This window comes from Oncorhynchus mykiss, chromosome 13 (genome assembly GCF_013265735.2).
Source record: "Oncorhynchus mykiss isolate Arlee chromosome 13, USDA_OmykA_1.1, whole genome shotgun sequence".
In the NCBI taxonomy this organism is placed as follows: domain Eukaryota; kingdom Metazoa; phylum Chordata; class Actinopteri; order Salmoniformes; family Salmonidae; genus Oncorhynchus; species Oncorhynchus mykiss.
Genome location: NC_048577.1, coordinates 9,649,830 through 9,670,366, shown reverse-complemented (window position 1 = coordinate 9,670,366; position 20,537 = coordinate 9,649,830). Strand labels below are relative to the sequence as shown.

The window sequence follows — 20,537 nt, the reverse complement described above, 5'->3', positions numbered from 1 at the left end:
TCCAGGCTATACACAGGCTATACACAGGTTATGCACAGGCTATATCCAGGCTATACACAGGCTATATCCAGGCTATACACAGGCTATATCCAGGCTATATCCAGGCTATATCCAGGCTATGCACAGGCTATATCCAGGCTATATCCAGGCTATGCACAGGCTATGTCCAGGCTATATCCAGGCTATGCCATTGATACAGACTCAGTTTGTGTTAAGTTTTCTCAATACAACACAACATAATGGTATGAGACAATAGGTTATGTCCATTAGAAACGGATAAGGAGGTTTGTGTTGTACCGCTGTTAGTTTTGTCAGATGAGGAGATGACTAGGGTGTTGTTCCCAACAACACCAGCAGGGGTCACTTCTCTATAGAGATCAGTGTTGGACACGCGCGCACACACACACATGCACAGTCTTGTACAGCTAACTTTGTGGGGAAACACAATTCAGTCCCATTCAAAATCCTATTTTCCCTAACCCTTAACCCATACTCTTACCTTAACCCTAACCCTTAACCCTAACCCTTTCCTTAACCCTAACCCCAAATCTAACCCTAGCTCCTAACTCTAACCTTTAACGTAATTCTAACACTAATTCTAACCTTAACCCCCTAGAAACAGCATTTGACCTCGTGGGGACGAACAAAATGTCCCCAATTTGTCACATTTTTGTTTGTTTACTGCTCTTCATAGTTACAATAGTTAAACACACACACACACACACACACACACACACACACACACACACACACACACACACACACACACACACACACACACACACACACACACACACACACACACACACACACACAGACACACACACACACACACACACACACACACACACACACACACACACACACACACACACACACACACACACACACACACACACACACACACAGTAAGAGGAAGTGAGAGATAGAGTAACCTGTGTTTGTGTGTGTGCGTGTGTGTGTGCGTGTGTGTTCAACCGGAACATGCAGGTGTCCCTTTCCTTCTGACTGAAAACAGGACTTACTGCTCTCACCCTACTGGTGGATTTGCCCCTGACCACTGATCTAAGGTCAGTTTAACATTAACTCTGATGGTTGATAATAGGACTGGGAGAGAGGGAGCTGATCCTAGATCTGTGCTTACAGGCAACTACCACCCAGTAATCTGACATGTTCACAATGGCCTCTGTTTGCCATTTATTAAATAATCAATTGAACAATTAAAAAACAAGATAAAAAATAAACATGAATAGAAGAACATGGTAGAGACAATAGTTCTGTATGTGTACTTCCACGGTTCTGTGTGTGTACTCCCAGGTTCTGGATGTGTACTCCCAGGTTCTGTATATGTACTCCCAGGTTCTGTATATGTACTCCCAGGTTCTGTGTGTGTACTCCCACGGTTCTGTATGTGTACTCCCAGGTTCTGGATGTGTACTCCCAGGTTCTGGATGTGTACTCCCAGGTTCTGTATGTGTACTCCCAGGTTCTGTATGTGTACTCCCAGGTTCTGTGTGTGTACTCCCAGGTTCTGTATGTGTACTCCCAGGTTCTGTATATGTACTCCCAGGTTGTGTATATGTACTCCCAGGTTCTGTATATGTACTCCCAGGTTCTGTATATGTACTCCCAGGTTCTGTGTGTGTACTCCCAGGTTCTGGATGTGTACTCCCAGGTTCTGTATGTGTACTCCCAGGTTCTGTGTGTGTACTCCCAGGTTCTGTGTGTGTACTCCCAGGTTCTGTGTGTGTACTCCCAGGTTCTGTATGTGTACTCCCAGGTTCTGGATGTGTACTCCCAGGTTCTGTATGTGTACTCCCAGGTTCTGTATGTGTACTCCCAGGTTCTGTGTGTGTACTCCCAGGATCTGTGTGTGTACTCCCAGGTTGTGTATATGTACTCCCAGGTTGTGTATGTGTTTGGTGCTTGTGTGGCATGACGGTGACAGAAGAGTTGTTTGTGTGTTTGTGTGCTATCTCTATTCACCTCTGTGATATAAATACTGTGTTGACTTCCTGGTGAGATGTGATGGTTTCTCTCTCTAACCAATACAGTCTCATCTATAGACACAGAACAGATACAATAACCAGGCGACTCAGAGATCCTCTCCACAGTATTAGCATACAGAAACAAATACATTTCAGTCATTTAACAGACACTCTTATCCAGAGCAATTTACAGGAGCATTATGGGTCATGCGCCTTGCTCAAGGGCACATCAACAGTTTTTCACCTAGGAGGCTCTGGGATTCGAACCAGCGGCCTTGTGGCTACTGGCCCAATAGTCTTAACCACTAGGCTACCTGCCGCCCCAGTACAGTTGGCGAAGCCAGCAACGGTCGAGGTGGTATCTATTAGCATGATGTACATAGAACAGGTATGATAAACCAGACACAGAGGTCTTATAAATGGCACCCTGTTCCCTATTTAGTGCACCACTTTTGACCAGGGTCCATAAGGCTCTGGTGGAAAGTAGTGCACTGTATAGAGAATAGTGCACCATTTGGGACACAGACAAAGAGTCATACAAGGACAGTAGGTGGAATCAGCCATGCTTGAGATCGTATCTATCTGCAGTATGTACATGAGAAACCGCTCTCTTGGCTTGGCTTCTGTCACCACCTCAACAAACAGTATGTACAGGTCACGTTGACAGCTGTTGACAATGACAGTATTTCATCTCACAGGGTAAGAAGGAAGTCCTTTGACACGGCGGTGGTTGAAAATGAGAAGTCCCTCTTCCAGACAGAACACAGTTCCACCCTTTTAATCCAGATAAAAGTCCAAATCAGTCCCCAGCAGTCTTCTCAGGAACTCTTCTTGCAACAAAACAAATTATCCCTCAATTCTCATTATGACAAAAGTTCATTTCTAATTCCTTTTTAAGGTACAAGGTCCTCATTCTCACTGTTGAAAGTGTCCAGGTTCCCAATGCTTAGTCAGTTCAACTGAACCTGAACCTAAGTCTATTGATTGTGCTATTTGCTGTAGGGGTTCTATCTCCCTCTGTGGTGCAGTACTGTGATTGACCCACAGGGGGTGCTGTCCTGTCTCAGTCTTGGGGAGCCTGGTTGATCACCTTCTTCTTACGCACCGACACCAGGTCATAGAAGGGGTCCTTGGTGATGCTGGCTCTGTAACGTGAGATATCAGGATGGTGAGTTGTTAATGGTGTTGTGATTGCGTGTGTAGCCTCTAAAAGCCCAGCCTAGGCAACATAGAGGAACTACAGTACTGCCTAGGTCACTGCTCTACCGCTTAAATCAAATACTAAATCATAGCTGGTAAGATGGAGACCACAGAGGTTCTTTTTAACCAGTGGCGAACTACCTTCACTAAAACCACTGCAAAGGTTTTGCCTGCAAACTTTGGTTTTGAATCGCGACGTTCTGGAATGTCTGCCTCCTGATTGGTCGGGAGACCCTAGTCACTGTGTGTGTGTGTGTGTGTGTGTGTGTGTGGTGGAACTGGGAGGAGCTATAGGAGGATGGGCTCATTGTAATGGCTGGAATGGAATCAATTGAACGGTATCAAACACACCAAAACACATAGGAACCACACCTTTGACTCCGTTCCATATATGCCATTCCAGCCAATACAATGAGCTCGTCCTCCTATAGCTCCTCCCGCCAGCCTCCACTGGCGTGTGTGTATTCTCCTGTAGCTCCTCCCACCAGTGTGTTCTTCCATGCGTAGTACCTGATGCTCTCTATCCATGTGTCTCGTTCCTCAGCGGTAGCGGCACAGATCATGTACGACTGGTGTTTCCCCTCCACCACTCTGCCGTCTGTCTCTGTCTTACACGCCTTGATCTTCTGACCCCTGCTGTTGGGGTTATACAGCTCCAGACAGTACTGAGGAACAGAGAGAAACAGACAGGAGCAATCAAGTCAATCACACGGAAGGATAAGTAAGGGTGAGTAGTGCATTCTTACTGGTCCGCTCTCACTCTCTCTCTTTCACGCACATGGTGCACACACACGCACATGCACACGCACACACACACACACACACACACACACACACACACTGAAGGATGAGTGTCTAAGGGTATTGTATTCTTACCGGTTTGCGTGCATACACCACCTCTCTCACACACAGGTTCTCCAGAGGGATGATGCCTCTGGGCTCCTTGTCCTGTAGAGAGAGGTGAGGTTAGAGGAAGGAGTTTAGAGAGGGAGGGATGATGTCTCTGGGCTCCTTGTCCTGTAGAGAAAGGTGAGGTTAGAGGAAGGTGTTTAGAGAGGGAGGGATGATGTCTCTGGGCTCCTTGTCCTGTAGAGAGAGATGAGGGTAGAGGAAGGTGTTTAGAGAGGGAGGGATGATGTCTCTGGGCTTCTTGTCCTGTAGAGAGAGATGAGGTTAGAGGAAGGAGTTTAGAGAGGGAGGGATGATGTCTCTGGGCTCCTTGTCCTGTAGAGAGAGGTGAGGTTAGAGGAAGTTGTTTAGAGAGGGAGGGATGATGTCTCTGGGCTCCTTGTCCTGTAGAGAGAGATGAGGTTAGAGGAAGGAGTTTAGAGAGGGAGGGATGATGTCTCTGGGCTCCTTGTCCTGTCGAGAGAGATGAGGTTAGAGGAAGGTGTTTAGTGAGGGAGGGATGATGTCTCTGGGCTCCTTGTCCTGTAGAGAGAGATGAGGTTAGAGGAAGGTGTTTAGAGAGGGAGGGATGATGTCTCTGGGCTCCTTGTCCTGTAGAGAGAGGTGAGGTTAGAGAGGGAGGGATGATGTCTCTGGGCTCCTTGTCCTGTAGAGAGAGGCGAGGTTAGAGGAAGGAGTTTAGAGAGGGAGGGATGACGTCTCTGGGCTCCTTGTCCTGTAGAGAGAGATGAGGTTAGAGGAAGGAGTTTAGAGAGGGAGGGATGATGTCTCTGGGCTCCTTGTCCTGTAGAGAGAGATGAGGTTAGAGGAAGGTGTTTAGAGAGGGAGGGATGGGTGGAGGGAGTTGCAGTAGAGGATGGAGGGAGGGACCAAGGAAGGAGGGGTGTGGAGGGATATAACCGATGCAGAGGGAATGTTTTCATTGGGCGGGGAAGAGATAGAAGGAATGTTTTCATTGGGCAGGGAAGAGATAGAGCGAATGTTTTCATTGGGCGGGGAAGAGATGGAGGGAATGTTTTCATTGGGCAGGGAAGAGATAGAGCGAATGTTTTCATTGGGCGGGGAAGAGATAGAGGGAATGTTTTCATTGGGCGGGGAAGAGATAGAGGGAATGTTTTCATTGGGCAGGGAAGAGATAGAGGGAATGTTTTCATTGGGCAGGGAAGAGATAGAGGGAATGTTTTCATTGGGCAGGGAAGAGAAAGAGGGATATAACCGATGCAGAAGGAATGTTTTCATTGGGCGGGGAAGAGATAGAGGGAATGTTTTCATTGGGCAGGGAAGAGATGGAGGGATATAACCGATGCAGAAGGAATGTTTTCATTGGGCAGGGAAGAGATAGAGGGAATGTTTTCATTGGGCAGGGAAGAGATAGAGGGAATGTTTTCATTGGGCGGGGAAGAGATAGAGGGAATGTTTTCATTGGGCGGGGAAGAGATAGAGGGAATGTTTTCATTGGGCAGGGAAGAGAAAGAGGGATATAACCGATGCAGAAGGAATGTTTTCATTGGGCGGGGAAGAGAGATGGAGGGATGAAAATCAATAGGGAAGTTAGAAAGGAAGGAGAAAGTGATGAGAGATGTAGATGAACTTAAAGGAGGAATGGAGAGGTATTGAAAGGGGTCAGTGAGATGGAGAGAGGGATGGACATAGAGGAGTAGACAGGTAGGAGAGACTTACAGTGGTGTACTCAAAGTAGCAGTGACTTACAGTGGTGTACTCAAAGTAGCAGAGACTTACAGTGGTGTACTCAAAATAGCAGAGACTTACAGTGGTGTACTCAAAGTAGCAGAGACTTACAGTGATGTACTCAAAATAGCAGAGACTTACAGTGGTGTACTCAAAGTAGCAGAGACTTACAGTGGTGTACTCAAAGTAGCAGAGACTTACAGTGGTGTACTCAAAGTAGCAGAGACTTACAGTGGTGTACTCAAAGTAGCAGAGACTTACAGTGGTGTACTCAAAGTAGCAGAGACTTACAGTGATGTACTCAAAATAGCAGAGACTTACAGTGGTGTACTCAAAGTAGCAGAGACTTACAGTGGTGTACTCAAAGTAGCAGAGACTTACAGTGGTGTACTCAAAGTAGCAGAGACTTACAGTGATGTACTCAAAGTAGCAGAGAATTACAGTGGTGTACTCAAAGTAGTAGAGACTTACAGTGGTGTACTCAAAGTAGTAGAGGCAGTTGTCAGTCAGGATGAACCATCTCCTCTTCCACGTCTTCACTCTGCCGCCTGACCAACCAAACACACACATCTGACATACTGTAGATATGCTACCGCTTTTGTCTGTTTACTACCTAGACTGCATCCTACTGTTGGTTTGCTCCACTAGACTACAGAGTCGAACAGGAAAGGGTAGGTGCTGGCTTTTAATGTTCCAGGTGTGAGTTGTAAATCAGCTAATAACATCTCTGGATATCTGTGAAGGGCGGAGCTCCCCAAGGAGCAACAGTATTTAAGAGGTACGTCAGCTAAATGATATCATGACCATGTTGTTGGGTGTCTCACCTAGTTTGAGGAGCCATCCCTCCCTGTCGGGGTTGAAGAAGGTGTGAGTCAGGTCGTTCCCATCATCCTCTGGGATTTTAAAGGGCTCGTTCCTGATGCTGTCGTACAGTTTCTGAAGAGGGAGACAGCAGAGAAGCCAGCTGATGAAGTAAGGGCCATTTCCTGGTTTGACATACATTATGTTTAGTTTTATACAACAAAATTTTTCCACTGCTATCAAGGTAGAATTCAAACCAATCAAACCAAACCCCATAGCTACATAGCGGCCGATCCCAATACTTCAGGGTCATGTGACCTATATGAACACTGTGAATGGCCGGTGTGTCTCACCATACACATCTCATTGGTCAACCAACTACTACTTCCTGATCATGTGACCTATGTGGCCTCTCTGATTGGCTGCTGTGTCTCGCCATGAACATCTCATTGGTCAATGAACTACTACTTCCTGATGATGTAACCTATGTGGCCTCTCTGATTGGCTGCTGTGTCTCACCATGAACATCTCATTGGTCAATGAACTACTACTTCCTGATGATGTGACCTATGTGGCCTCTCTGATTGGATGTTGTGTCTCACCGTGAGCAGCTCATTGGGCAGGTCCCCTCCGTTGTTGATGCCTCTGTTCATAGAGATGAATCTCTCTAGAGGGGTCTTGTCCTTCACGTTGGGGTTGTGGAGGCTGGTGTTCAACATGATGATGGCAAACGACAGGATGTAACAGGTGTCTGAGGGAACACAGAGAAATGTAGACATTATACACAGTTTAAATTGTGATTTCATGGAAATGAGAACACATACAGTACATCTACACACACACACACACACATACACACACACACACACACACACACACACACACACACACACACACACACACACACACACACACACACACACACACCTCTATACTGATAGATGTCTGTGTTGCAGTCACAGTAGCGAGTGGTTACACCACACACACACACACACACACACACACACACACACACACACACACACACCTGTAGACTGAAAGACTTCAGCGTTACAGTCACAGTAGCGAGTGGTTACACCACACACACACACACACACACACACACACCTGTAGACTGAAAGACTTCAGCGTTACAGTCACAGTAGCGAGTGGTTACACCACACACACACACACACACACACACACACACACACACACACACACACACACACACACACACCTGTAGACTGAAAGACTTCTGTGTTACAGTCACAGTAGCGAGTGGCGAAGGTTTCCATCATGCGGTCAATCTTCTGAGCCTCGCCGGGCAGACGGAAACTCCACAGGAACTGCCTGAGACATACAGACAGACATTCAGACAGGGGGTTCAGACCAGTCAAGCTCACAGAGCTCCTGTGTTCTGCCTTCAGACTACAACTTCAGCCCAAGTCATCTACAGTTATTTGACCAAATGTATTCTGTCATTTTAACAAAGCTGAGAATTGAAAGGTTAGTTGATGAACAGCCCGTCAACCTACCTCAGTGCCTGTACCAGGTTGAGGTCTGAGAACTCATGGAGGTCCACAAAGGCTTTCAGTGTCTGGAGGTGGAGGTCTTCTCTGTAAAGACACAAGCAGACTGAGGAGACGGAGAGACACGAACTACAAGAGCTATCATCATATTATTATTGATATGAATTCACTGTCTCCCAACTCCTCGAAAATCTCCCCCTTTGTCCTCTCCCCTCAGCCATCGCCGCTGCATCACCACCATCATCATCATCACCATCATCACCATCACCACCACCATCATCATCATCACATCATCATCATCATCATCATCACCACCATCATAATCACCATCATCACCACCATCATCATCACCATCATCATCATCACCACCATCATCATCACCATCATCATCACCACCACCACCATCATCATCACCATCATCACCATCATCATCATAACCATGTCCCTACTGTACCTCTCTCCCAGGTAGTCTCCAATAGCAGTCTTATTGAGCCCCTCCTCCTTGTAAAGGAACTCTGCTATTGGCTGAGGGTTCCTCTCCAGAAGCTTGTTCTCTACCAGGTAGTTTATACCCTAGAATGATTTAAAACAGACATCAATTAACCAATACATCACCCAGTCAATTAGACAATCAGTCAGTCAGATACTATAAAACACTTGAAATATAACACTTTTATATAGCTTTTACAGTGATAAGAGTGAGTAACACACACATACACACACACACACCGGCCTTCCGATCTGTGATTGGTTGTTAAATGCTGTTGTTTGTCTTGTTTCAGAATGAGCTCATAGATTCCATCTGTTTGACTAGACTTCCTAAAAGCTTGAGACGGAATTAGGGCACCGTTTAAAAAAAAATCACTATTCCTTAATACTCAATATCTCTTCCTCTTTCTCATCAGCACTGTAACTGAGGGGAAAAGTTACATTCTGTGTCAATAGTCAACTGTTGTAAATAGCTTTAGCCACTAGAGCAGTGGTCACCAACCCTAGTCCTGGTGATCTACTGGATGTAAATATCTTTAGCCACTAGAGCAGTGGTCACCAACCCTAGTCCTGGTGATCTACTGGTTGTAAATAGCTTTAGCCACTAGAGCAGTGGTCACCAACCCTAGTCCTGGTGATCTACTGGATGTAAATAGCTTTAGCCACTAGAGCAGTGGTCACCAACCCTAGTCCTGGTGATCTACTGGATGTAAATAGCTTTAGCCACTAGAGCAGTGGTCACCAACCCTAGTCCTGGTGATCTACTGGTTGTAAATAGCTTTAGCCACTAGAGCAGTGGTCACCAACCCTAGTCCTGGTGATCTACTGGATGTAAATAGCTTTAGCCACTAGAGCAGTGGTCACCAACCCTAGTCCTGGTGATCTACTGGATGTAAATAGCTTTAGCCACTAGAGCAGTGGTCACCAACCCTAGTCCTGGTGATCTACTGGATGTAAATAGCTTTAGCCACTAGAGCAGTGGTCACCAACCCTAGTCCTGGTGATCCACTGGTTGTAAATAGCTTTAGCCACTAGAGCAGTGGTCACCAACCCTAGTCCTGGTGATCTACTGGATGTAAATAGCTTTAGCCACTAGAGCAGTGGTCACCAACCCTAGTCCTGGTGATCTACTGGATGTAAATAGCTTAAGCCACTAGAGCAGTGGTCACCAACCCTAGTCCTGGTGATCTACTGGATGTAAATAGCTTTAGCCACTAGAGCAGTGGTCACCAACCCTAGTCCTGGTGATCTACTGGTTGTAAATAGCTTTAGCCACTAGAGCAGTGGTCACCAACCCTAGTCCTGGTGATCTACTGGATGTAAATAGCTTTAGCCACTAGAGCAGTGGTCACCAACCCTAGTCTTGGTGATCTACTGGTTGTAAATAGCTTTAGCCACTAGAGCAGTGGTCACCAACCCTAGTCCTGGTGATCCACTGGTTGTAAATAGCTTTAGCCACTAGAGCAGTGGTCACCAACCCTAGTCCTGGTGATCCACTGGTTGTAAATAGCTTTAGCCACTAGAGCAGTGGTCACCAACCCTAGTCTTGGAGAGCTACTGGATGTAAATATCTTTAGCCACTAGAGCAGTGGTCACCAACCCTAGTCTTGGTGATCTACTGGTTGTAAATAGCTTTAGCCACTAGAGCAGTGGTCACCAACCCTAGTCTTGGTGATCTACTGGTTGTAAATAGCTTTAGCCACTAGAGCAGTGGTCACCAACCCTAGTCTTGAGGGAGCTAGTGGTAAGTATAGGGTTTTGCACCAGACCAGCAGTAACACACGATTTAACTTCAGACATCACCTTACAATCCACCAATGTCTTTGCCTGACTCAGATAACTGGTATTGTTTACCTAACTCTGTATCTAGTTCAGGAGAATAGAAGGTAACAGGTGACAGCAGATGCATGTTGTGAGTTGGTTGTCATAGCTATGAACTATGATGCTGTGGTTGAACTTTAACCACAGTGCGTTGTCTTGATGAGACACGCACAAGGCATTGCTGCTGTTATGAGAGATGCATCTTCCTGTCAGAAAGGAAGCCCATAGTGGAGCCTCTGTTTGACCTGAGAAGGTGGCTCAGGCACACACACACACACACACACACACACACACACACACACACACACACACACACACACACACACACACACACACACACACACACACACACCACTTACCTGTGTCCAAACATTCAAAGGTGATATGAGTGGACTGTACCCCTCTCTCAGACTAAACCTTGTATTAAATTGAGGAATTGAGGAAAAATGTCAGAATTTGTTCCAGCCACAACCCACCTATACAACCTACCTATACAGAGCTGTGGTTCATAGGTCAAGTATGATGTCATCATGGCTTCAGTGTGTCTGTGTACGTGTGTACTTACTTGTAGGTGGTCTCACATGCTCCTAACACCCCTCCAACATTTCCTCCCCCCACACAGAGGGGACAGGATGCGGTTTGCTCTCGCTACTCTCCTCCCCTCTCTCTCTCACGATGACAGATAATTTGTTCACTCACCTTTTTAGGGTCCATGTTGAATTTCTTCTTCCCACTTGAGAACTGCTTTCCTTTCTCAAGGACTTTGCTGCATAGAGAGAAAACAATAACAGAATAACTTCTTAACAAATGACCTTGTAAACAAACACGATGCAGTGAAGTAGGTCGGTGTAATTCATTGTATGGGTTGTTAGCTACAGGACAGGAAATTATAAGACATGTTCAACTAGTGAAGAAGTGATTCATCAGCAAAGAATAATACATTCATAAAAGATGACCACATAGTTTATAAAGGACACCACATGTAAAGTATGGATAAGGAATGAACAGGGACTGATTAGGGGATGAATAGGGGGTGAGCAGGCTATGAATTGGGGGTGAATAGGGAATGAATAGGGGTTGAGAAGGCTATGAATAGGGAATGAATAGGGGTTGAGCAGGCTATGAATAGGGAATGAATAGGGGTTGAGCAGGCTATGAATAGGGGGTGAATAGGGAATGAATAGGGGTTGAGCAGGCTATGAATAAGGGGTGAATAGGGGTGAGCAGGCTATGAATTGGGGGTGAATAGGGAATGAATAGGGGTTGAGCAGGCTATGAATAGGGAATGAATAGGGGTTGAGCAGGCTATGAATAGGGAATGAATAGGGGTTGAGCAGGCTATGAATAGGGAATGAATAGGGGTTGAGCAGGCTATGAATAGGGAATGAATAGGGAATGAATAGAGGTTGAGCAGGCTATGAATGGGGAATGAATAGGGGTTGAGCAGGCTATGATTAGGGAATGAATAGGGGTTGAGCAGGCTATGAATAGGGAATGAATAGGGGTTGAGCAGGCTATGAATAGGGAATGAATAGGGGTTGAGCAGGCTATGAATAGGGAATGAATAGGGGTTGAGCAGGCTATGAATAGGGGGTGAATAGAGAATGAATAGAGGTTGAGCAGGCTATGAATAGGGGGTGAGCAGGCTATGAATAGGGAATGAATAGGGTTTGAGCAGGCTATGAATAGGGAGTGAATAGGGAATGAATAGAGGGTGAATAGGGGTTGAGCAGGCTATGAATAGGGAGTGAATAGGGAATGAATAGAGGTTGAGCAGGCTATGAATAGGGGGTGAATAGGGAATGAATAGAGAGTGAATAGGGGTTGAGCAGGCTATGAATAGGGAGTGAATAGGGAATGAATAGGGGGTGAATAGGGAATGAATAGGGGGTGAGCAGGCTATGAATAGGGGGTGAGCAGGCTATGAATAGGGGGTGAATAGGGAATGAATAGGGGGTGAGCAGGCTATGAATAGGGAATGAATAGGGGTTTAATAGGGGGTGAATAGGGAATGAATAGGGAATGAATAGGGAATGAATAAGGGGTGAATAGGGAATGAATAGGGGGTGAATAGGGAATGAATAGGGAATGAATAAGGGGTGAATAGGGAATGAATAGGGGGTGAATAGGGAATGAATAGGGAATTAATAGGGAATGAATAAGGGGTGAATAGGGAATGAATAGGGGGTGAATAGGGAATAGGGAATGAATAGGGAATGAATAGGGAATGAATAGGGAATGAATAGGGAATGCACAAGCCTAATGGTTAAAAAGAAGAACAGTGATAATGGTTAAGGAAGGATAAAAGATTAAAGACCACTCACTTCTCCTCTGTAGACTCAAAGTCTTGAACTTCCGCCATGACTTTGTCAATCTCCATCTTTAGCTTCTGGAAAAGGATTTTCAGACAAGGGTGATTCATAGACCATAGACCTCTGTGTGTGTGTATGTGTGTGTGTGTGTGTGTGTGTGTGTGTGTGTGTGTGTGTGTGTGTGTGTGTGTGTGTGTGTGTGTGTGTGTGTGTGTGTGTGTGTTTACCTGGATGTCCTCTAGCAGGTCTCTCTTATGCATCTTCATGCTCTCAATCTCCAACCTCTCATCTGCAGTGAAATCTGAAGACACTGTAGTGGAGACATGACAACAGGAGAGTTATTATCTGAAGACACTGTAGTGGAGACATGACAACAGGAGGGTTATTATCTGAAGACACTGTAGTGGAGACATGACAACAGGAGGGTTATTATCTGAAGACACTGCAGTGGAGACATGACAACAGGAGGGTTATTATCTGAAGACACTGTAGTGGAGACATGACAACAGGAGGGTTATTATCTGAAGACACTGTAGTGGAGACATGACAACAGGAGGGTTATTATCTGAAGACACTGTAGTGGAGACATGACAACAGGAGGGTTATTATCTGAAGACACTGTAGTGGAGACACGACAACAGGAGGGTTATTATCTGAAGACACTGTAGTGGAGACACGACAACAGGAGGGTTATTATCTGAAGACACTGTAGTGGAGACACGACAACAGGAGAGTTATTATCTGAAGACACTGTAGTGGAGACACAACAACAGGAGGGTTATTATCTGAAGACACTGTAGTGGAGACATGACAACAGGAGGGTTATTATCTGAAGACACTGCAGTGGAGACATGACAACAGGAGGGTTATTATCTGAAGACACTGTAGTGGAGACATGACAACAGGAGGGTTATTATCTGAAGACACTGTAGTGGAGACATGACAACAGGAGGGTTATTATCTGAAGACACTGTAGTGGAGACATGACAACAGGAGGGTTATTATCTGAAGACACTGTAGTGGAGACATGACAACAGGAGGGTTATTATCTGAAGACACTGTAGTGGAGACACGACAACAGGAGGGTTATTATCTGAAGACACTGTAGTGGAGACACGACAACAGGAGGGTTATTATCTGAAGACACTGTAGTGGAGACACGACAACAGGAGAGTTATTATCTGAAGACACTGTAGTGGAGACACAACAACAGGAGGGTTATTATCTGAAGACACTGTAGTGGAGACACAACAACAGGAGGGTTATTATCTGAAGACACTGTAGTGGAGACATGACAACAGGAGGGTTATTATCTGAAGACACTGTAGTGGAGACATGACAACAGGAGGGTTATTATCTGAAGACACTGTAGTGGAGACATGACAACAGGAGGGTTATTATCTGAAGACAGGGGAGAAGAGAAGGAGATGGTAAAGAGGAGAGAGGAGAAGAGAAGGAGATCGAGGAAGAGGAGGGGAGAAGAGAACGAGATTACTAAAAGAAGAGAGAGGAGAAGAGAAGGAGATGGAGGAAGAGAAGTAGAGAACAGATGGAGGAAGAGGGAGGAGAGTGGATTGAAAAAGAGGAGAAAGAGGAGAAGAAGAAGAACATGAGGAGGATGATGACAAAAAAGAGGAGGACAATGGAGGAGGAAGAGGAAGAAGCGTCCGTTCAAAAGCACCAGAAGTCCACAACATCTCATCAGATGGCCTACAGTTAAAACAGATCCCTGTTACGTACATCAGATGGCCTACAGTTAAAACAGATCCCTGTTACGTACATCAGATGGCCTACAGTTAAAACAGATCCCTGTTACGTACATCAGATGGCCTACAGTTAAAACAGATCCCTGTTACGTACATCAGATGGCCTACAGTTAAAAACAAATCCCTGTTACGTACATCAGATGGCCTACAGTTAAAACAGATCCCTGTTACGTACATCAGATGGCCTACAGTTAAAACAGATCCCTGTTACGTACATCTGCAAGATAATCTTAACCAAATGAAAAGCACATTACAGGCAAACCACTGAACCGGCCACAGGAGAGATTTAGCATCAAATTAACAGGAAGAAGGCCAGAATATGACTAGTATCGTTCATAGGAACGATACCAGTCATCACCACAAGCCATTCAGATACAGCACACAGGTATCCCATCACATTGTGTTTACACTCTCTCTTTCACAACCCTTCATCCCACAACTGTCTATACTCCTACCTGATGAGCTCTCGGCTCCTAACTTTGTTTGTGGTATGCAAATGCATGAGCTACTGTGTTAATGCGATAGTGAATGTGATATTACCCAGTTCAGTTATAGCAGGCTAGATATCCATTCACACAATGTGTTTTCTATGTGTTGGTGAAGCTGTGAAAAGTAATGGAGGAGGAATATAAAACAACTGCAAAGAGCTTCTAGCGTGTGTGTGTGTGTGTGTGTGTGTGTGTGTGTGTGTGTGTGTGTGTGTGTGTGTGTGTGTGTGTGTGTGTGTGTGTGTGTGTGTGTGTGTGCGTGCGTGCGTGCGTGCGTGCGTGCGTGCGTGCGTGCGTGCGTGCGTGCGTGTGTGTGTAGGCATGCATCCATGCGAACCAGAGGAGGGTGGTGGCTCTAACTTAAGAGGTTAAAGAAAAATATCAACAAGCAGCAGTTTTGGTTAGTTAGTGTTAGATATGGGCTGTTATACTGCTGTTAAACAGATAACCACTAGTTCTCTGTTCTACATCCTTCATACAGCCTGTAATATGACCCGAAACTCACACACTGACATGACCAAAATACTATTTAGCTTCAAAATAATCTGTGTAACTCCATCAAATTAAGTTTTGGGACGACATATTTATGTCATAATTTACAATGCATTTTAACAAGAAATGCAATTTAGCTACATAATAACCTTTTTTTGTATCTCAAGGAAATTAAGTTTGGAGATGCTATATTTATGTAACACATAATAAAACAAGCCAGGTCCCAGACATGTCTGTGCTTTTGTCAACTCATGGCTATAGCATGGCAATGAGTGACAAGGACTTGGTATGATACCACAAACAGACTGTCACTCGGGCTACAATAAGTCCTCCATCCTTTTAGGTGTCATGACAACTGAGCATGAAGTAGTCGTTCATTCATCAAGGTGTTACCATTCCCCTTTCTGTCATGATCATTCTTCACAGTGTTTCGAAACAGGAGGGATGTCAGCGGAAAGGAAGGAAAGGACATAGTTCCTCTTGCAAGACCATGAAAACCTATATTCATTTGTAGAAAATCTGTTACAATAATGTTAAAAACAGGTAGGGTAATTCAAGATAATAATGCCTACCACCATGATTACTTTTGGTAGCTTCTATTCACAGGTGAGAATAACATTTCAGACCCTGAATTGAAATGCAATAACAATTTTAAAAAGTTAACTTACCCATTTGGCAATCGGTCATTGGCACACAGGAGAAACGGTCAAACTCGGTAGCCTACGGACCCTATAACCTACAGGTATTTAAACATTACAAAGTAATGTGTCATCCATGCAAACTCCACAGCTCAATAATGTAAAGTGACAGTCAAGATTATCTTGTTGCAACACACCCTCTCTCTCCCGTCACATTATAGGCTCGAGGCTACTTGTGAAAATCAACGTCGTCAGAACAGAAGTTGCTACATCCGCAATGATGTAGCAACTGCCTCAATGTAGATTTATGTTACAGTTTACAGTAAAGTGTTTACTTGAAAACGAATCAAATTTCATAATCAAAATGACGAGTAGGCTATTGTATTTTGTGTAATGTATAAATAGACTTTCACGAAGTGGTTTTTGACACGTTGAACAGAATTAACCAAAAACAGACTGAGGGAAAGAAAACGGTTCCTCCTTGATAAATGGCACCAAAACGCCCTCTAGTGTTTTTACATTACCATTACAGTTCAGTCAACAAGGCCCAAAAGTTATTTATAGATGAGCAACTTATTTTCATTGAAAGAGTCAGTGACGATGAAGATGAGGATGATTATAATGTATTTGTATATTTCTATATAAATGTATGATGTATATTTTAAACATATCTTGCATTTCAATGTGTGATGGCAGGCTATCTTTGATGTTTGTGTGTGTGTGTGTGTGTGTGGGGGGGGGGGTCTGTGTGTGTGTGTTTGTGCATGCTGCAACAGTGAAAGAGAGAGAGAAAGAGAGACAGAGAGAGAGACGGAGACAGGGAGAGAGAGAGAGATAGCGAGAGATAGGAAGAAAGAGAGAGAGAGGAAGAGAAAGCGAGAGATCACTCAGTGATCGATAGAGAGAGATCACTCAGTAATCGAGAGAGAGAGAGAGACAGAGAGAGAGAGAGAGAGAGACAGAGAGAGAGAGGGAGAGAGAGAGATCACTCAGTAATCGAGAGAGAGAGAGAGAGAGGCAGAGAGAGGAAGAGAGAGAGACCGAGCCCTGCAATGCCAAGAGCTGAGAAAAGAAAGAAAAGAGTTCCCTCATCCAGCTGGTCCTGAGTTCACAAACCTGTTCTACTAACACACTGAAGCCTCAGTCAGGACCAGAACATCCAATCAATCAGGATAAACCAAATTACAACACAGTCAAAACAAAACTATATTGCTTATTGGGAAACACAAACACAAGCACAAAGCAAAATGCAACGCTATCTGACCCTAAATCGCTAGTACACCGTGGCTAAATATTTGACCATGGTTACTGATCAAAACCTTAGAAAAACCTTGACAAAGTACAGGCTCAGTGAGCACAGCCTTGCCATTGATGTCAAAAATATAAAACAATTAGAGAGTGTCATTTTCCCAAATTTGAAACCCTTATTCAAGGTCTCAAAGAGCTCTCTGATGAGAGTAGGCTACCCATCCTGTTGGGGGAGGATGCAGAGAGCTGTGGGTTGGCAGCGCACTACATTGCTGCCTGCCATAAGATGAGGGACAGTGTTTGACAGACCAATCAACCTGCACATGTACTCTACTGTATGCTTATTGTTATTGCTGAAGGTAGGGTTATTTTGACCCGTGGTTATTGTTACTGTTGTCCCGTTGACAATATTGATTCTCATTTTTATTTATTTTTATATTGTAAATATCCAAAAGAAGTTTCTGCAATATGTACAATGTTACTTTATGCCAATAAAGCAGAATTGAATTGAATTGAGAGATTACTCAGTAATTGAGAGGGAGAGAGAGAGGAAGAGAGAGAGAGATTACTCAGTAATTGAGAGGGAGAGAGAGAGAGATTACTCAAGTAATATATATATAGAGAGAGAGAGAGGGGGAAGAGAGAGAGAGAGATCACTCAGCAATCAAGAGAGAGAGAGAGAGAGCATACTCAGTAATTGAGAGGGAGAGAGAGAGAGAGAGAGAGAGAGACAGAGACAGAGAGAGAGAGATTACTCAGTAATTGAGAGAGAGAGAGAGAGAGAGAGAGAGAGAGAGAGAGAGAGAGAGAGAGAGAGAGAGACAGAGAGAGAGAGAGAGAGAGAGAGAGAGAGAGAGAGGTGAGTGCTGTAGCAACTTCCTGCTGTTGCATGAGGCATTGAGTTGCAGTTATTTTCTCTCTGTCTGAAACTCTGACAGACTGTTGCACAGAGAGAAGCGGGAGCTGACTGAAGCTAAGCAGGATGCAGGCTATCAAATGTGTTGTTGTGGGAGATGGGTAAGTGTTTTTCATTTTATTTTATCACATGATATCTTAGTGCTGTGATTTAGTCGTTGGTTCAATGAGCGATCGAACCCTATAGGAGTTGTATTGACCTCTCAGTATGTGAAGCCAAGAGTGGATGCTTGTTGATGTCTTCACTTTCTCTGTCCTGGGTGACTTCAAGTGCTTCTCTTTCTGTTCTCGTTTTACATCTACAGAAATATGTGTACAGATATTTCCATTCACCAATCATGTAACAGATTATGAACATGAGTCTGTTGAGAGACCCAGAGGTGTGTTGACACCACTAATCAGGTGTATCCAAAGATATAGAGTTAAAATAGCATCCACAGTTAGTGCAGTTCCCTACGACTCATTACCTAGTTCATCATTAGTTGACTAACAGACAACTACTATCTTTCATCCAGCTCTATTGAATCTGAACCCCAAAGCCAACTTCAATGGACTCGTATGGCAGAATAGAGCACTGTGTAACATGGGACAGACGTGGTTGTGGATAGGAGAAACCAACACAGTCATAGCAGCTGTATAGTACACGCCAGGACATGCATTTAAAATGCTGCCATGTAAGAGGATCACTGGGACAGTGTCCCAAATGGCACCTAATTCCCTATGTAGTGCACTACTTTTCACTAGAGCCCCTGGGCCTTGTTCAACAGGAAGGCACTATATAAGGAATAGAATGCCATTTGGGAAGCACAACATGTGTTGTTCAGAGCAGCTGAAACAAGGTAAATACACACATCATGAAGGAGTGATTTGATTGGCTCATAATAGAATAGAATAGAATAGAGTGGTTGGTAAATCTATCTCTGTTATTGATGGTCACATGGACCAGTCGTCCTATCTATAGTGTATACAGCTTGATTTCAGTTCACTTGTCTGACATGTTCAAGGTTGTGTTTTGCAACTCAAAGGTGTGTGATGTCACACTCAGTTTGTTTGGTGGGTCAGTGACAAAAGTCAGGGTTTTCATCTACAGTTTGTATGGAGGCCCCCATTTCTGTTCTCATTCTTGACGTTGTCTGTGAATTCATGGAACTGTGAGGTATGTTAAAACACTGGACCCCAAGATGTCCTATCAGACCTGGTTTACTAGGACACTGAGAGATGATGAGGTAGAGGTCATATTGTTAGGAGAGGGGTGTGTCCTATCAGACCTGGTTTACTAGGACACTGAGAGATGATGAGGTAGAGGTCATATTGTTAGGAGAGGGGTGTGTCCTATCAGACCTGGTTTACTAGGACACTGAGAGAAGATGAGGTAGAGGTCATATTGTTAGGAGAGGACTGTGTCCTATCAGACCTGGTTTACTGGGACACTGAGAGATGATGAGGTAGAGGTCATATTGTTAGGAGAGGGGAACATGTCCTTACAGAGAGGGGAGTGTTGTTGTTGTCATATTCATTGTGTCATGAAGTCCATCAGCTATACAAAGATGAGGGGACATCAGTGTCCAAACAGTTATTGTCTGTGTACCAAATTACACCCTATTCCCGATGGGGTGCTGGTCAAAAGTAGTGCACTAAGTAGGGAATAGGGTGCCATTTGGGACATGGAGAGTGTAAACAACCTGTTTTCAGTGTACACTAATCGGTGAGTTCACTTCACAGGTTCAATAGATGATATACCTAAACAGGTGATTGTAAAGGGATGGGTGGTAAGAGAGAAGGAGGGGAGGGAGATCATGGGTTCCATATAGAACACTCTGTGGAAAGGGTTCTACAAGGAACCTGGGGAATGTGAGATAAATACCAAAAAGGATCTATTTCCTGTTTTTCAGTGCTGACTGACTGACAGTTTTAATCAGGGCTCGTATTCACAAAGTGTCTCAGAGTAGGAGTGCTGATCTAGAATCCGTTTAGGCTTTGAGATCATAAAGAACGAGACATGGGGGACCTGATCCTAGATCAGCACGCCTTGTCTGAGATGCTTTGTGAATACAGGCCCGGTTCCCATTGGCACATTTTGTCAGCATCATTTACACAAGCCCCCTGCTTGTAACATTATCTCATATATTACAGTGTTGTATGTTTATCAGGATTATCTGTTTGGTAATATGCCAAATAACATGCAGACATTGTCTCCAGCCTCTGTCTCTTAAACAAGTGTTTTTGGTGAAGGAGGAAGGAGGTTATGGTAAAACCCAGACAGACTCATC

The 20,537-nt window shown here is 44.5% G+C and overlaps 2 protein-coding genes across 4 annotated transcripts in view; one reads left to right on the top strand and one right to left on the bottom strand.

Moving 5' to 3' along the window:
* Positions 1–2,095: 2,095 nt before the first annotated feature.
* Positions 2,096–16,375, bottom strand: LOC118938200 (cytohesin-4-like). 2 transcript variants are annotated; one of them, XM_036940189.1, is made up of 14 exons: positions 16,302–16,375; positions 16,135–16,202; positions 12,948–13,030; positions 12,733–12,797; positions 11,108–11,174; positions 8,553–8,671; positions 8,105–8,185; positions 7,807–7,919; positions 7,190–7,338; positions 6,611–6,722; positions 6,258–6,334; positions 4,065–4,136; positions 3,699–3,853; positions 2,670–3,133 (listed from the first exon to the last, which is right to left on the bottom strand). In XM_036940189.1, exons 2-14 carry the CDS (start codon positions 16,151–16,153, stop codon positions 3,052–3,054), a joined length of 1,194 nt encoding a protein of 397 aa, XP_036796084.1. In that variant the 5' UTR covers positions 16,154–16,202; positions 16,302–16,375; the 3' UTR covers positions 2,670–3,051. The 2 variants fall into 2 exon arrangements, with proteins under 2 accessions (XP_036796083.1, XP_036796084.1); XM_036940188.1 differs by lacking the exon at positions 16,302–16,375 and having other exon boundaries at positions 2,096–3,133; positions 16,135–16,295.
* Positions 16,376–18,211: 1,836 nt separating this feature from the next.
* Positions 18,212–20,537, top strand: part of LOC118936521 (ras-related C3 botulinum toxin substrate 2-like) — a 21,789-nt gene continuing 19,463 nt past the window's right edge. For both annotated transcript variants that reach the window (XM_036940186.1, XM_036940187.1), the window contains exon 1: positions 18,212–18,369. In XM_036940186.1, coding sequence (XP_036796081.1) covers positions 18,335–18,369 — 35 coding nt within the window. In that variant the 5' untranslated portion in view covers positions 18,212–18,334. The remainder of the gene's footprint in view (positions 18,370–20,537) is intronic.

Bases quoted from the DNA above. Each gene is read 5' to 3' on its own strand.
- LOC118938200 (XM_036940189.1), bottom strand. The intron at 8,186-8,552 runs GTACAGTAGGGA...GTGTCTTTACAG, and splicing joins GGAGACTACCTGGGAGAGAG to AGAAGACCTCCACCTCCAGA. The intron at 3,134-3,698 runs GTACTACGCATG...CTCACGTTACAG, and splicing joins ACATGGATAGAGAGCATCAG to AGCCAGCATCACCAAGGACC.